General features: G+C 39.4%; 1 protein-coding gene across 3 annotated transcripts in view; it reads left to right on the plus strand.

The window, feature by feature from the left end:
• The window catches only part of CPAMD8 (C3 and PZP like alpha-2-macroglobulin domain containing 8), a 181,068-nt gene that overhangs the window by 63,863 nt on the left and 100,238 nt on the right, over positions 1-16,967 (plus strand). For all 3 annotated transcript variants that reach the window (XM_056822282.1, XM_056822280.1, XM_056822283.1), the window contains exons 19-20: positions 3,637-3,699; positions 15,075-15,306. In XM_056822282.1, coding sequence (XP_056678260.1) covers positions 3,637-3,699; positions 15,075-15,306 — 295 coding nt within the window. The remainder of the gene's footprint in view (positions 1-3,636; positions 3,700-15,074; positions 15,307-16,967) is intronic.

Consider the following 16,967-nt stretch of genomic DNA (forward strand, 5'->3'; position numbering starts at 1 on the left):
CAGACCTGCCAGGCAGGAATTCAGAGGCCCCAACAAGGGGGGGTCCAAAAGATTAATTTAACAAGGCTTCTGGCCACGAGGCTGAGGGGCCTCTCCAGAGGCTAGTGTCTCCAGAAAGCCAAGGAAAAGGAATCCCAAGACGGTGGGACTCTCCAAAGGTTAATGCCTCCATAAAAGCAAGGAAAGGGAGTCAGCTTTTCACTAACCACATGTCAGGCCAAAGGGAAACAGTCTGAGATCTCAACCCAAGCTCCTCCAAGGCCAAGTACCAAGGCAAAGAAACCCTCACAGGAAATGGGTACCAAATTTAAAGGCAGTTCTTTGTACCACTTCCTGTACCTTCCTTCCACCTTTGCATGTACCAATTGTGGCTTAAACTTGTCTTTGGATTGTCCAGGGAGAAGTCAGTTGTTTCTGATTTGTCCCTTGCTAGCACACGTGGGTCATAGACATTCCTCCCCAACATTAAATCCTTAAGTGTGTGGGGGGGTGCATTCCTGGTGGCAAAAATCTAAAGAATAAGTAGGGTGGAGTTCATCCCATTTTCACAATCCTCCCTGATGATGATTGAGAGACTAGTCACCCCAATTGATCATTTAAAATAATCATCTTGTACCTCTAAAAATCTTCTAACTATAGGTGCATACAAAATTGCACCTTCTAAGAGGAAACTACAATAGAGATGAGGGAAATAGAAGAAAGAAAAAGCACAACCAATGTTTTGCTGGGCACATTGACAAAAACCAATTAGGGGGCAGTCCCCTTTGACATAAGAGTGTACATTCAAAATAAATGTTTAACCCCCTTCGGTTCAATCAACTATACCCCAATGTTCATTCTGGATCTTCTTGATACAGTGTAGGTTTTGCAGGCATCTTTTTGCAAACAGTACATTCTCTGGATTTTAAGAGTTAGCAAGCTTCTTTCCCTGAAAATTTTTTCTCAAAAAAAATTTTAAATCTTGGTTTTTATGAAAATACAATCCCCCCTGAAGAGGGTGTTGACCAACACCAAGTTCAGCTCAGGATGCATGGTTGAATTATGGAGTGTATGAGTAAGTTATCAAAAGAAAAACCAAAAACATAAAAGAAAAACAAATAGAAGAGAAATTAAACTTTGGAGAAAGAAAAAAATTCAAGATCAGAATCACAATATCAAAAATCTATGTATATAAAACTGAGTAAACAAGAAAAAATTCATAATAGGCCCTTGTATTAGAGTCCAATTAAAGTCATTTCTATCCCACAAGTCTATAAGACAAAATGCATTAATATTTCACTTACCTATTTGCAGCCAAGTCTATAGGAAGTTGCCATACTATAAGAGAAAAAAAAGGACTAGATTTTTGTATGATTGGGAAGTATCATTCCCTGGTCTTATTTTTACCTTCACTATCAGGGATGGGGGTTGCCAGGATGGTAGCCAAACTTTGGTACTTATCTGTGAATATTTCACAGAGTGTGGTACTAGGCATCCCAATACTATATTAACAGTTTTTGTTATTAATAAACCTGTGGGCAGCTATGCCTCTAAGGCATGGTGGTGCTCCTAAAGCTACTGGGTCCAGCTAGTGGGCCAAATAATAAGAAACTAGGTGTAAAGAAGGTCCCAAAGTTTCAGTCAAAACACCTGAAGCTACCCTTATCTATTCATGTACATACAAAGTAAATGGCTTGATGTAATCTGGGATGCCTAGAGCAGGGGCAGACAGGATAGCCTGTTTTAGATTTGACAGAACTGACAGGTGTTCTGGCTCTAATTTAAGTGGTTCAGGGATTCAATCTCTTGTTAGTGCTATAAGGGGCTTAATAATTTCCCCATAGCAAGGGATCCACTGTCTACAAAACCCTGTTGCTCCTAAAATTGCTCTTAACTGTTTCTTAGTGGTAGGAATGCTCAATTTTTGAATATTTTCAATATGCTTAGGAGAAATAGAATGGGCACCAGCAGTTAAAATGAACCCCAAATTTCTACTTTGGGGAGATACCACTGAACCTTTTCCTTTAAGATCTTGTGCCCTCTTTTATGTAATTCTAAAAGAAGATGTTTACTATCTTCTTAACATGCTGTGGCATTTGGTGATGCCAAGAGCAAATTATCCACATATTTAATTAACTTACTGTTTTATAGTTTTATATTATCTGTGTCTTGGATCAGAGGTAAATGGGAAATAATTAGCAGAAGGAAGGACACTGGAATTAAGAGGGGTTGGGGAAGGCTTCCTATAGAAGGTAGGATTTTAGTTTGGACTTAAAGGAAGCCAGGGAGGTCAGTGGTCAGAACAGAGATGGGAGAACATTCCAGACATGGGGGATAGCCAGAGAGAATGCCCTGAATAAAGAGATGGAGGGTCTTGTTTGTGAAACATAGAGGAGTCTATGTCATTGGATCAGAGTATGTGTTGGGGAGTAACATGGAAGAAGAATGGAAGGATGGAAGGGCTTTGAATGCTAACCATACTATTTTGTATTTGATTTTGAAGGGAATAGGGAGTTTATTGATTTGGGGGAAGGGAAAAGGGATGCCTTATCAGACTTCACTTTTGGAAAATTACTTCAAAGACTGAATGCAAAATGTACTGGAGCAGGGAGGAACTCAAGATAGGCTGATCTACCAGAAATCTACCAGCTTTTACAGTGGTCCAGGTGTGAAGTGATGAGTTCTGAGCTTCTCAGATTCTATCATCCCTAGACTAGTAGTTTCTGAAGATGAGGAGGAGTTGTCACAATACAAAATCTGTAAATTTCATATCTCTTTAATGTGGAAAGAATATCAAAACAAAATGTGCCATGATACATATAAAACCCAGTGGAATTGCTCGTTGGCTTCAGGAGCAGGGAGGGAGGAGAGGAGGGAAAGAACATGAATCATGGAACCATGGAAAAATATTTTGAATTAATTAATTAAAGAAAAAATGAAAAAGCACTTAACTATGCATTAGAAATGAAAACTGTGGATCAATTAAAATTAGACTTGGGACAAAGCCCCCAAAATCCATTTCCTAGCTATGTGACCCTGTGCAAGTCACTTAACACCATTTGCCTAGCCCTTGTCCTTCTGTTTTGTAGCTATTACTAACACAGAAAGTAAGGGGTTAGGGAAAAATATTCAGGAAGAATAATTTAAAAAAACACTATTCAGAAAGATTAAAAAATTATCTCCTTCCTCAAATGTTCTATTCAGAATAGAAGAGGTCTTTAGGACCAAGAGTGTCAAAGCTTAGAAGAACCTTTGAACATTTTGTCAGGATTCCTCCTTTGTCTCTCTGGCAATTTTATCTTACTTTAAATTTTCTGTGTCTGTGCTTCTTCACTCTAAGAAGCTTCTTTAAAAAAAATTAAATTAACTTTTATTTTTTAACCCTTACCTGCCATCCTAGAATCAATACATACTTTATTTTGGTTCTAAGGCAGAAGACTAGTAAGGGCTAGGCAACGAGGGTCAAGTGACTTGCCCAGGGTCACACAACTGGGAAGTTCTTGAGTTCAGATTTGAACCCAGCACCTCCCATCTCTAGTCCTGACTCTTAATCCACCGAGCCACCTAGCTGCCCCTGGAAAAATATTTTTAAAAGTAGAAAAAAAATGTTAAAAGTCCATGTAAGTTTTCCCTTTGTTTCTTTTCTTATCTTGATAGAGCTGAAAAGAGAAAAAGGACTTTCTTCCCTGAAACCTGGATGTGGCATTGTCTAAATATCAGGTACTAAGTCTTATTCCTTCCTTGTTTAAAAAAAAAAAAGCATTTGTGAGGAAAAATTGCCATTGTAGTTTATTTGAGAGTCCAAACTAAATGGACATTCTTTTTGTCAACAGTTTTCCAACCTTTGGAAACGGGAAGTACAGCTTGGAATCCACGTTTGTCCTAAGACTAATGTAGCCCTCTGAAACTTATCTGTGATTCTATAATAATAATAATGATAATGCTTCACATTCCTAGAGCTCTTTACAATTTACAGTGAACAAAACTTTCATGATTCTTAAAATTCTCTCATTTGGGGTTCCATCCCTCACTTTGTTTTCATAACACGTTGATTAAGATAATTAAAATTCCATAAACTATTGACACCCCACCTCCCCCACTCCCATTTTTCCTTTCTGTTTTAGAGAAACTCAGTGCTTCGGCTAGAGTTTCCTTCCACTCCTTATTTTCTTTTAGTCATGTTTGAGGTAAAAGAGAATGAAAACAATTGAGAGACAGAGACAGAGACAGACAGAGAGACAGACACAGACACAGACACAGACAGACAGAGACAGAGACAGACAGAAATAGACAGAGAGACAGAGACAGACACAGACAGAGAGAGATAGAGACAAAGACAGAGACAGACAGAGACAAGAGACAGACAGAGACAGAGACAGAGACAGAGACAGAGACAGAGCAAGGGTTAGCAAACTAGAGCCTGTGGACCCTTCCAGGTCCTCCATATCAAGTTCTAATGGAGAAGAGCCAAGCTTTTCCCTATTTAAAACCAGCCGCTTCTTCATCCTCCCTAGCCTCTACCCTATTTAAAAACGATTTAAGTCATTTTCTTTCTGGCAGTGAAAGAACTTTATTCTTGGTCCCTGGTTAAAGGAATTGGGGGTCCCAGAGAAAACATACACGTCAAATCAAGTCAAGTCAACAAATATTTATTAAACAGATGTTATGTGCCAGGCATCATTCTAAGCTTGGGAATACTACTACAAGTAGAAAAGAGAAGGGAAGGGGCATTCATTCAGCACCTGCCATATGCCAGGCACTGCACTAAGCACTTTTTAATCCTTATGACAACCCTGCAAAGTAGTAGGTTATCCCCATTTTACAGTGAAACAGAGTCAATCAGAGGCTAAGTGACTCACCCAGGATCACACAGCTAGCTAGAGTCTGAGGCAGGATTGGAGCACAGGTCTTCTTGAGCCTAATCCCAGCACTCTGTCCACTTAGAAAAGAAACCCAATTTTGGTTTTAAAAGATTACTTTATTACAAAAATGAATAATATGGAAATAGGTATCAAGTGATAATATATGTATAACCCAGTGGAATTGCTTGTCAACTCCAGGAAGGGAGAGGAAAGAGAGGAGGGAAAAGAAAGAAAGGAAGAAAGAAAGAAAGAAAGAAAGAAAGAAAGAAAGAAAGAAAGAAAGAAAGAAAGAAAGAAAGAAAGAAAGAAAGAAAGAAAGAAAGAAAGAAAGAAAGAAAGAAAGAAAGAAAGAAAGAAAGAAAGAAAGAAAGAAAGAAAGAAAGAAAGAAAGGAAGGAAGAAAGAAAGAAGAGAGAGAGAAAGAGAGAAAGAGAAGGAAAGAAGAGAAAAGGAAGGAAGGAAAGAGAGAGAAAGAGAGAAAAAGAAAAGAAACCCCCAAAAGGTGAGACTTTAGTTGGAAGCCAGAGAGTTTCCCTTTTCATAATGATGGCTAGCATTTATATAACATTAAGTTTTGCAAAGTGATATATATATATATATACATATAGATATGCATGTATATGGTATGTGTATAGATACAGAAATTTTATTAACCTGAAATATGTATTTATATTTTTAAATTCATATATTAGAATGTTCAATTTATATGTTTTAAATTATACATATATAAATTTATATATTAACATTATACATATAAACATATATAAAATTATATGTGTATTGATTCTCATAATTACCCTGGGGAGATGGATATTAGTACCTCCATTTTAGAGATGAGGATAAGACGACCTAGAAAAGTTAGATGACTTACCAGGGTCACACAGCTAGAAAGATCTGCAATCGAATTTGAACTCAAATTTTCCTGACTCTTGGTCCAGAACTCTAGCTTCTTGCTTTCAGATTCCTGCCCTCAAGGAGCTTCCATTCAGGTGGGAGAAGACAACACATAAAGGGAACTGGAGAAGAGAAGGGTGGAGGTATCTGAGGGATTGGTAGAAAAAGTCTGAAGAGTCAGGAGAAGAGCCCAGAGAGAGTGAAGACATGGCCAACCTCAAAAAAATAGAGGTTTTGGGAGGAAACAACCCATCAGAGAAACAGAGCCCAGGAGCTAGCTAGGGGTGTTCCTGGCATGAGAAGCTCAGGAGCAAAGTGAACTTCCAGAAAGAGGACTCTGCTGTGGCAGAGTAAAGCAAAACTGAAGAGTCAGGGATGGAATCTGGAGAGGATGAAGAAGACAGACACATGGCAGGGTGGGGAGAAGGAGAGCAGGAGAGCAGACAAAATCAGTTACCCAATATCTGAAGGGCTATCATTTGAGTGGAAGAGAGAGCAGACTGGTCCCCCTGAAAAACTGTGGGAGGAAATCACTGGGAGGCAGAGTTCAGCTTAGTGGATCACAGCCACTTGAAGTGGAACAGGCTCCAAAGTCAGTGAGTTTCCCATCACTGGAGTTATTCAAGCAGAGACTGGATGTCTGCTTTGGGGAGATGTTTTTGGAGGAGAGATTCCTGCTTCAGTTAGGATTGGACTTGATGCTCTCTGATACCCCTTCCAGATCCAAGGTTCTCTGATTCTTTTGTTTGTGATGACAATCTGGCGCCCTTAATGGGCTCTCCCTTTCTTTTGCTTAGGGGCACAAGTTGGCATTTATGTAAAACTCTGATCCATCTATTCTTTGTTACAAGCTTCTTGGAAGTGGACTCTCTAGCCTAGTCAGTTAACTGCCTGGAATTTCATCCCAGAAACACCCCACTCCAAACTGCACTCATATATTCCTGGAACCAGATGGACCATCTAGTTGCAAATTTGTTGGTTTGTTGTTTTTTTTTTTTAAGCAAAGCAAATTCTAAATGGAAGAAAAAATGATCCAAGAGTCTATCAATTCGACCATACTCTCAGTCACCAAATTGACACAGAGATAGTTATCTGCAGATTTTATTTACACTCAGAATACAGGCTCATCAGTACGGAAAACAAAACAAAAGGGAGAGCCTAGAACGGTTTCAGAGATTGTATATGCAATGTGAATAATACATAAGTTGCATAGAAAAATGGAATTTTAAAGAAAGCAGAAGGGGAAGATAAGGGTTCACATGTCTGGAAATAAGTACCAAAGGGGGAAGATGAGTACACTTGCCAGCTGGTCAAAGCAGGAGCTGGGGCTTCTTTCCCAGCTTGGATTCTGCAGGTGTTGGGACCTTGGAGCTTCTAGGAACATTGTCCAGAAGCTCAACACCAACCGCAGGGCATGGCCATCCTATGGTGAGAAGTCTGAAGCAGAGTTCCCGTCCCATCACCATCTTTCTCTTATCACAGTGGCAGCCAGAAATTCTCTTGCCACATAAAAGCATTTAGCATTTTCTCTGATCTTGACTTGTTCTTCCCCAGGATAAGTCTTGGCGAGTCTTTCTAGAGAGGCAGACAGCACAAAGAACAGCGGTGGGCTGACATCTCTTCAGGCACTAGGAGGGCAATGTGAGGGGAAACGTGTGCTTGTGTTTTAGCAGAGTCTTGTTAATAGATGCATTTATTCATTCCTTTGTGAGATCGAATCTAAATCTTTCCTGAATAAAGTGCCTGAAAGTCAAATGGTGGAGAAAAATCGTTTAAAGATTCTATAATTATGTCTTTATGTAGAATGTGTTACCAGGATGTCTATAGAAAAATGGGATTAGGATAGAATATTTTAATACAAAATCTTAGAACCCCCAGGGTGGACGGGAAGACATGTCAAGCAAGGGGTGTAGAGATGAATACGGATACATCATCCTTGCATGTTAGTGTGAATGTGAGGTGGGTGGGTACATATATTTATACATACACATACATGTATATACATGTATGTATACATATATATGTATACATATATGTGTGTGTACATATACACACATACAGGGTGTCCTAAAAGTCTTAGTGGAGTTTTAAACTCTTAAATCTTTAATAGCTTATACTAATAATACTAAATACTAATACTCATAATGCTAAAATATACTAATACTACTAAAATACCAATAATGCCAAAATATGCTAACACTACTAAAATACCAATACTAATAATACTAAAATACATTAATAATACCAAACTAAATACTTTTAGTTTATGTTTTAATTTAGTCTATTAAAACATAAACTAAAAGTATTTTATAGTTATATTGTTATAATACATTATATATATTATATATTATAACATGTATAATGCTGTATTATATTATAATAAATAAACTATGTAATAGACTAAATTAAACCATAAACTAAAATATTCATAATACTAACTACTAATAATCCCAAAGCTATTAAAACTCTAATAGCTTAAACCTGCACTAAGACTTCTGGGATACTGTACGTAGACCCCGCTACCCATATCTCTGAAACGGTCCTCAGGTCCTTAGATCTTCAGAGGCCGGATGGACGACATGGCAGCTATGTTCTACCACAAATTCCTTTCTTCTATGAGTTAGAATAGGCAGCTACTGAATTCCTTTCCAGCTCTCAAATTCCAAGATTCTGGTGTTTTAATACCTGCAGTGGAAGGGAGCTCACTATCGAAAAAAGCAAGTTTTTTCACTTCTAAAGATCCTAAATTGATAATTCTGGTGTCTCTGGGTCTGGGTCAGGCTAGAAGGCCAGACTGGAAGGCCTCAGACCTGACCCTGAGATAAACCACACTCAGACGGCTTTTTCCTTATAAACAAGAGGGTTTATTTTTAAAAGGTTGAAACAGGGAAGGGGAAGGAGGGCTAAAGAAATTTCCCTAACTCTAATTTTCTATTCTCCTCCTTCCAATACTCAAAGATTCTCACGAATCTTTCTTCTTGTCCTCGAAGCTATCTAGCACCCTAACTTCTCTGTCTGTTAACCCAAATTCCCTAATCTAGTTTTCCTGACCATGGCCTCTCCCAAAAGAGTCTTGGTAGAGAAATATAGTTCAGGCAGCTTTGATAAGGTGGTGACAGAATGATAGTCACCCTCAAGACTGAAGGTTTCTCTTGAAAACACAGACAGGTTTATCTTCTTAGGTTGGCTTCTTCACAGTATCTCAGTTGTAATTTAGAAACTGGAATCAGGAACACAGAAGGCAGAGATCAGATGTAATCTGGTGAAATAATCTTCCTCAGTTGACCAAGCAGAGAAGTTGAGAGGAACCTCAGAGGCAGGGTTCAATGGCTTCCTTACAGAGTGGGTTAGTCCCCTAACAGGAAGTAATCTCTCTCTCAGCTCCAGAAAGACAGGAACTAAAGAGAGCTCCCTCCAGCACTCTGGTCCTTTTTATAAAAATCCCTGACATTCCTCTGGAACCTTTTCCTTGTGTTCCATGGCACGAGCCAGCGGCAGAGCAAAAGCAAGCCTTTGCCTTGGCAATTTTTTTCCTTTCTTTTCTATATTTTAATACTATCTTTTCAGTCAGCCCTTCCAACTTGTGATTGGCTGTGATTCTTTGATTGTTAGAAAGCTTTTTCCTGCATTGAAATCTGCTGCTCTCTGATTCTTCCTCTCTCTTGACCCTGGTTTGTCTTCTAGGACAAATACATGGTACAGCAGACACTGAACATACCTTAACAGTTGCCCATTTTAACTAGCTTCTTTGAGGTCAGAGATAATAATTTTTTAAATAATACCAATTTGAAGGAGTTGAATTTTTCCTTTTTTTCTTGTGATGTCAGTGGGGCCTGCTTATGGTTTGACCTAAGAGAAGGATGTTTTCCAGAGTTCCTGGTGCAAAATAAGGATTTATCCCTGATTCTGCCTGTTTGGGGATATTGGTATACACAAACACAACAGACAAGTGCCTCTCTTTCTCTTTCCTCTAAAAAGTCACAAAGTTACACAACTTGAGAGCTGGAAATAATCTTGGAGAACAACTAATTCAACCTCTCTACACCATCTACAAAAAGTTGTCATCTAGCTTCTGTTGGAATATAACCATCAATGACTTGGAACCTACCATTATAACTTGAAGCGGCCCATTTTTCTTTTTAAAAATTATTATTGTTATTTATAATTTATTATTGATTTTTATTATTGCCAATGATTATTGTAGATGCTGATTATTAGTAAGTACAATGATCATTTTATGACCCTTTAAGATTTATGAAATGTGTACTTCACACTAATCCTATGAAAGTAGTATAATTATTATAATTTAATTATATCATACTATATAATTATAGTATAATTACATTATACTATATAATTATAGTATACTATAATTATATTATACTATGCAATTATACTATAATTAATTATATAATTTTGCTGATGAGGAAACTGAGGTTAGAAAAGATTAAATGACTTGCTCACAGTTGCATAGCTAACAAATATCAGATAGAAGAGTCAGACCCAGGCCTCCTCATTCCTAGCCCAGGGATCTTTCAGCTATGCCACAGTGCCCTGTAATTATTAGGAATCTTTTCTTCATATTTAACTACAACCTGCTTGTCTGAAACTTTCCCCCTTTGCTTCTTAGTTCTTTCCTCTGGGTCTACACAGAACAAAACCAGTACTTCTTCTACAGAAATGTCCTTCAGATACTTGAGGAATGTTGTCATTCCCCCTCCAAGTCTTGTCTGAGTTAAATATTCCTAGTTCCTCCGAGTGATTCTTTACTGTCAAGTTTCCAGACATTCTGGTCACTGTTCACTAGATGTGTGCAGGTTCTTCAATGGCCCTGTCATGATACACTCTCTACTCACATGGAGTTTGCAGTCCACACCTCATTCTGCCTTAGTTTAGCTACTCCCTTGTGTATTTGTGCAGTTGGGTTTTTTGTTTTGTTTGTTTGTTTTTATCTCTTTCTCACTTTTGGAATAACCAAAACAGCAAAGAATAATGGAAAGAGTGGTCCTGAAATGCTCAATTCTGCTGCTAAGAAGCTGTTGTTAAATTTAATTGTGGTTGGACTGAATATTTAATTGGTGGTCGCCAAGGATTTAATTTCTAAATCCCAAAATGAATTACTAAAGTAGAATGGAATTTATGGTAATTTATTTTTACAATAGAGGGAAGATATTAAGGAAGAGAGAGAAAAAAGACTCCAGCTTCCTCTGAGCCAGGTAGAAATTCTAAGGCCCTAACCAGGGAAAAGATGATGGGCCTTTCTTGGAAGTTCTCACCTCCAGAACTAAGTCAGCCTTTCACTCATCACAGTGACCATCTAAAAGGAAAGCAGTCTGAGGTCTCCTGCACGAGCTCCTCCAGGGGTCCAGTTCCACAGCCAAGTGTCTTCACTCCAAGTCTGAGTGTCTGTCTTCCAGTCTCTCCTCAAGTGTTTGTCTTCCCTTCAGCTCCAAGTTACTGAATCCTTCTTGATCTCTTGATCGATCCTCTGTTTCCTCTATTTAAAGATATTTTTCTCTTGTGTCACCTCCCCTAAATTTTTACATCTACTAATTACAGCAGATGCTCCTATCCAGGACTCCCCACTCAATATATGAAATGGATGTTCACACATTTTTTAGTTAGTTATACTTTTTGTGGCTAGTTAACATCTTTTTTGGTTAGTTAACACATTTTTTGTTAGTTTACCTTTAGTAGTTAGTTTGCACTTTAGTGGTTAGTTACTTTTTTGTAGATTAAAATGGGTAGATCTACTTCAAATACTGAGTTAACACTTTTGGGGATTAAAGTCTAAAAATAGATTACAATTCAATCTTCCCAATAAAGGAAGAGCTAAATATCTTCATTGTTACAATCAGGGGAGAGCTAAATCCAATCTTCACACTGTGTAACCTCAGGCAGCTCACCTTGTTCCCCTGGGCTTTGGTTTTGCCTAGGAGAGAATAAAACATCAAACTAGGTACTATTTAAAGTTCCTTTCATTTCTGATGTATTCTTTTCTTTCTTTTTTTTTAAAACCCTTACCTTCCGCCTTGGAGTCAATATTGTATTGACTCCAAGGCAGAAGAGTGGTAAGGGCTAGGCAATGGGGGTCAAGTGACTTGCCCAGGGTCATACAACTGGGAAGTGTCTGAGGCCAGATTTGAACCCAGGACCTCCTTTCTCTAGGCCTGGCTCTCAATCCACTGAGCCACCTAGCTGCCCCTTGATGTATTCTTTTCTATGGCCCTCCCAGGTCTGATGATCTCTATTCTAAGGACCTTCCTAGCCCTGACATCTTGTGTTCTAAGAACCCTCCCAGCTCTGACATTCTGAGTTCTAAGGCCCCCTCCAATTCTGTCATTCTGTTCTAAGAGCCCTCCATACATCCTGTGTTCTAAGGACCCTCCTAGCTCTGACAGCCTTGGTTCTGAGGGCTCTCCCAGCTCTGGTGTTCTTTATTCAGTGTAATAAGTTCCTTTCTACCTTTTGTGTTCCTGATTCCAACCGAGGGAGAAATTAAATGCCCATTTTTGCCACTTCATTTTATTATAAATCTAGTTTAAGTCTGGTTAAAATTCTTGAAAAAGAGGAAGAATTTGGATTTTGTTGACCATATGTAATAATATATACTCCTTAAATGCAACAAAAGTAGGATGCCAACCTCCAGATTGGCGTAAAACCTCCCATTGCTGAGTATAGGAATTGAGTGTTCAATGACTGGAAGTACGTGTGGATTTGGGCTCCTTGCCTAGAAGAATGAGTGCCCTCATGTGTGAAAATAATACATTAATGCTGGTTATGGGCTGAAGTCCCAGGGGAAAGAGCATCTGCAGCCACAAATTGTTCAGCAAAAACAGTTTGGCTCCTGACCAAACTGCTTGAGGAGGATGGGAGTTGGCCTTAACTTGAAGCTCTTATTTTTGGATGCCAGCTTCAGCATATAAGCATGCATCAAAATATGAAATAAATACATAGGATGTAATTTTTAAAAAAGAAATTAGAAAGTGAATCTAACCAGACATTGGGATTGCGGAGAAGGGAGAAAAAGGCAGAGGGGTGTTTGGCTACTGGTATCTGTAGTTTCTATTTGGTGATTTTTACCAGGATAAAGTATGTTATGGAGTTAAGGTCTTTAAACTGTTGCTAGCATTCGAATTTGACGTTCTAGGCTGAGTTTTGCCATGATATGTATATAGCATGCCTAAGAGGCAGAATCTGCAGAAACTAGACTGCTTTGGTAAGACAATTGTGGCAAAATACTCCAGGTCTAGTAGGTAAGAGATTCAAGTTCTAGAGTCAGTCAATTAACAAATATTTATTAAATGCCTATTATGTGCTGAGCACTGGAAATACAAGGAAAGGCAAAAGATAGTCCACACTCAAGGAGCTCAGAGTCTAATGGAGGCGACAACATGGGGAAAACTATGTATAAACAAACTTTATACAGGATAAATTAGAGAATCAGTAGGAGACGTGAGAATAAAGGAGGTTCAAGAAAAGTTGTTAAAGTAGAGTTTCAGACATGAAGGAGAAGCCAGGGAAGGCAGAGGGTGAAAGATGATATAAAGAATTCCAGCTAGGGGAACATCCTGTAAGAGTGTTTAAGGAAAGGCAGCTTCTCTTTTTGTGGTGGCAAACAATTGTAAATTGAGGGGTGTCCCACCAACTGGGGAATGACTGAACAAGTTGTGGTATGTGATTCTGATGGAATACTATTGTGCTGTAAGAAATGATGAACAGGATGATTTCAGAAAAAATCTGAAAAGACTTAGATGAACTGATGCAAAATGAAGTGAGCAGAACCAGAAGAACATTGTACACAGTGAAAGCAATATTTTTTGATGAATAAACTGTGAATAACATAGTTATTTTGAGCAATGCAGTGATCAAAACAATCCCAGAGACACATGATAAAAGATGTCATCTGCCCTCTGAGAAAGAATTTATGGAGTCTGAATGCAAGCTGAAACATTTTTCTTTCTCCCTCCTTCCTTCCTTCCTTCCTTCCTTCCTTCCTTCCTTCCTTCCTTCCTTCCTTCCTTCCTTCCTTCCTTCCTTCCTTCCTTCCTTCCTTCCTTCCTTCCTTCCTTCCTTCCTTCCTTCCTTCCTCCCTTCCTCCCTTCCTCCCTCTGTCTATTCCTTCTTCATCTCCTCCTCTTTCTCCTCATCTTCAAAATGACTAATATAGAAAAATGTTTTACATGATTGCACATGTGTAATCCACATTAGATTACTTACTGTCTCAGGGAAGGAAGAGGGCTGGTAAGAAGGAAAGAGAGAATTTGGAACTTAAAATTTTAAGGGAAATTAATGTTAAAAATTGTTTTTACATATAATTTAGGGAAAATAATTTTTAAAGGAGGAGCACAGTGGATAGAGCCCCAGACCTGGAATTGGGAGGACCATGATTCAAATATGGCCTTAGACACTGCCTAGCTGTATGACCCTGGGCAAGTCACTTAATCCCCATTGCCTAGCCCTTACTACCTTTCTTAGAATTAATACTTAGTATCATTCCTAAAGCAGGGGAAAATGGATTTTTTAATGCTTAAGGATTGAGTGATTTGTGTGGGGAAGAGCAAGGAAACCAGTGTCCCTGAATCCCAGAGTGCTTTGGGAAGGGAGCATAAGGAGTAAGAAAACTGAAAAGACAGAAAATGCAGATTATGGTGGGGTTTAAGATGCAAAGGATTTCTATTTGATTCTGGAGGCAATAAAATGGAATATATTGAGTAGGTGGGGAGAATGGGGGCTGACAAATTTGTACTTTTTTTTTAGACCTTCACCTTCTGTCTTAGAATCAATAATGTGTTGTATTGGTCCGAAGGCAGAAGAGTGGTAAGGGCTAGGCAATGGGGATGAAGTGACTTGCCCAGGGTCACCCAGCTAGGAAGTGTCTGAGACCATATTTGAACCCAGGACCTCCCATCTCTGGGCCTGGCTCTCAATCCACTGAGCTACCCAGCTGCCCCCCATATGTGATTATTTTAGAGAGGCTCTCATCATAAATGCCTATTTCAGTAATAATGATTGTGTCCGCTGCGCTTGCTTTTGCCATAACAGTGCCCTTGCCACAGTGCCTGCTTTAAGTGCGCATCTTCCCAATATCATCTGCTGTAAAAGCATATTTCAGGTATAGAATTGCCTCGAGTATATGTTCTCGTGGTAGCATCTGTTCTCAGGCATTCATTTCAGCAGTAGAGCTGCCCAGGAAATGTATCGTTTTGCGATAATACCTGCTCTGTGTTTATTCTTGGAATAGTATCTGCTGTCAGTGGAGATTTGCACCTTGCCAAAAATCCAGAAGCCTTTCTCCTCGGTTTCTTGGACCTCCAGTTGCCCTCTCTTCCTTTTGCAGTGATCTTTCAGGGGAGGAGACCCTTCGAGTGGAAGTGCCTGACTCCATCACAACTTGGGTAACTGAAGCTGTTGGTTTATCTACAGTGAGAGGACTGGGGATTGCCAAACCAACCGAACTGAAAACATTTAAACCCTTCTTCATAGAATTCACTCTTCCGTACCATGTCATCAGAGGGGAACAAACCAAGATCCCTCTCAGTGTCTACAATTACTTGGCCATTTGTGTAGAGGTAAAGAAGACCTTTCTATTATTCCGAGATTTAGGAAAGAGCTTACAATTTATACGGAATGGTGGAAGATTTTTGGAGGGGAGTGTGTGATAGAATCCGCGTGTTCTCTAATGAGCCCTGGACTGAGAGGCAGCAGACCTGGGGTTTTGCTCCTGACTTTGCCACTGACTAGGTAGCTGAGATTGAACAAGTCACTTCTTTCTGGCCTTAGTTTCCCTTCTGTACAATGGAGAGCTGGAACTAGGGGAGCAATAAAGTTGTCGTCCGGCCATGAGATTCTGTCAATTAACACATCTGATGGAAACATTGGTAGCTCCAGTGCCAGCTTTATCAGGATGTAGTCTTTGGAGGCAGCAAAGTAGAGGATGAGGATGCCAAACTCCCAGAAGGCAGCAGATGAAGAATGCATGCTGCCCAAGGTCTCAGGCACACTCGGGACCTTGGAAGTGAGAAGTTGAGGAAGAGCTGAGGGAATTGGATGCATCAGTTGCTGGCAGCAAACCTTTGGGACTTGAAAAGTAGAGAAGAACAACTAGGTCTAAGTGTTGAGGCGGTCAAGAGTCCAGAGGCAGGAGGTTAGCTTTTTTTGTCTTTTTGTTTAGTTGTTTCAGTTGTGTCTGATTCTTTGGGACACCATTTGGGGTTTTCTTGGCCAAGATACTGGAATGGGTTACCATTTCCTTCTCCAGCTCATCTGACAAATGAGAAAACTGAGACACCTAGGGTTAAGTGACTTGTCCAGGGTCATATAGCTAGGAAGTGTCTGAGGATAGATTTAAACCCAGGAATCTTCCTGCCTCCAGGGCAGCTAGATGGGGCAGTGGATAGAGTGTTGGGCTTCATAAACATAATAGCTTTCATTTATATGACTTTTACTTTATATTAGCAAAGTACGTTACTCCTCATGACAGCTTGGGTAAAGTAGATGCTATTATTACCCAGTTTTACAGATGAGGAAACTTAGACAAAGAGAGAGGTTAAGTGACTTGCCTAGGCTCATACAGCTAAATGACTGAGTCCAGATTTGAACTCAGGTACTAATAGAAGTAGTAATAGCCATTAACATTTATATAGTGCTTACTCTGTGACAACACTGTGCTAAGCACTTTATAATTACCATTCCTGGGAGAGAGAGAGATCATTATTATTCCCATTTTACAGATGAGGAAACTGAGGCAAAGAGAGGTTACATGACTAGCCCAGGACCATGCTGCTATTAATTGGCAGAGGCTACATTTGAACCCAAGTCTTCCTGACTCCAAGCCCAGAACTCTTATCCACTATGCCACATAATTGTCATCTATAAAATAAGTAGTGTTACTTTATCACTGGATATTAGCATTGGAAGAGATCTTACATCTTCCAGCTCTAACATTTATGTTCTCATATGGACAAGCCAGGGAAGAAGCCATCTCTCTCCACAAAGGAGCTTACGATGCAAAACAGAATGAATCAATGGAGACAAAAGTTGTTCTTTTTCAAGATGTGCAAAATGTGGGTCACGAAGCTTCTTTCTTTGTCTCGTAGTTTCTCCATGGACAGCTTTACTGAGAGTAGTTCAAGGAGGACATTTGAGATGGGTTTCTTCGCTGCTAGTTAACCCTCCCTTGGACAATACAGTCTGCTCTTCTTGTGGTGTAAACAGTGTCCTTTTCCCTGTA

Source organism: Monodelphis domestica, chromosome 3 (genome assembly GCF_027887165.1).
Source record: "Monodelphis domestica isolate mMonDom1 chromosome 3, mMonDom1.pri, whole genome shotgun sequence".
Taxonomy (NCBI): domain Eukaryota; kingdom Metazoa; phylum Chordata; class Mammalia; order Didelphimorphia; family Didelphidae; genus Monodelphis; species Monodelphis domestica.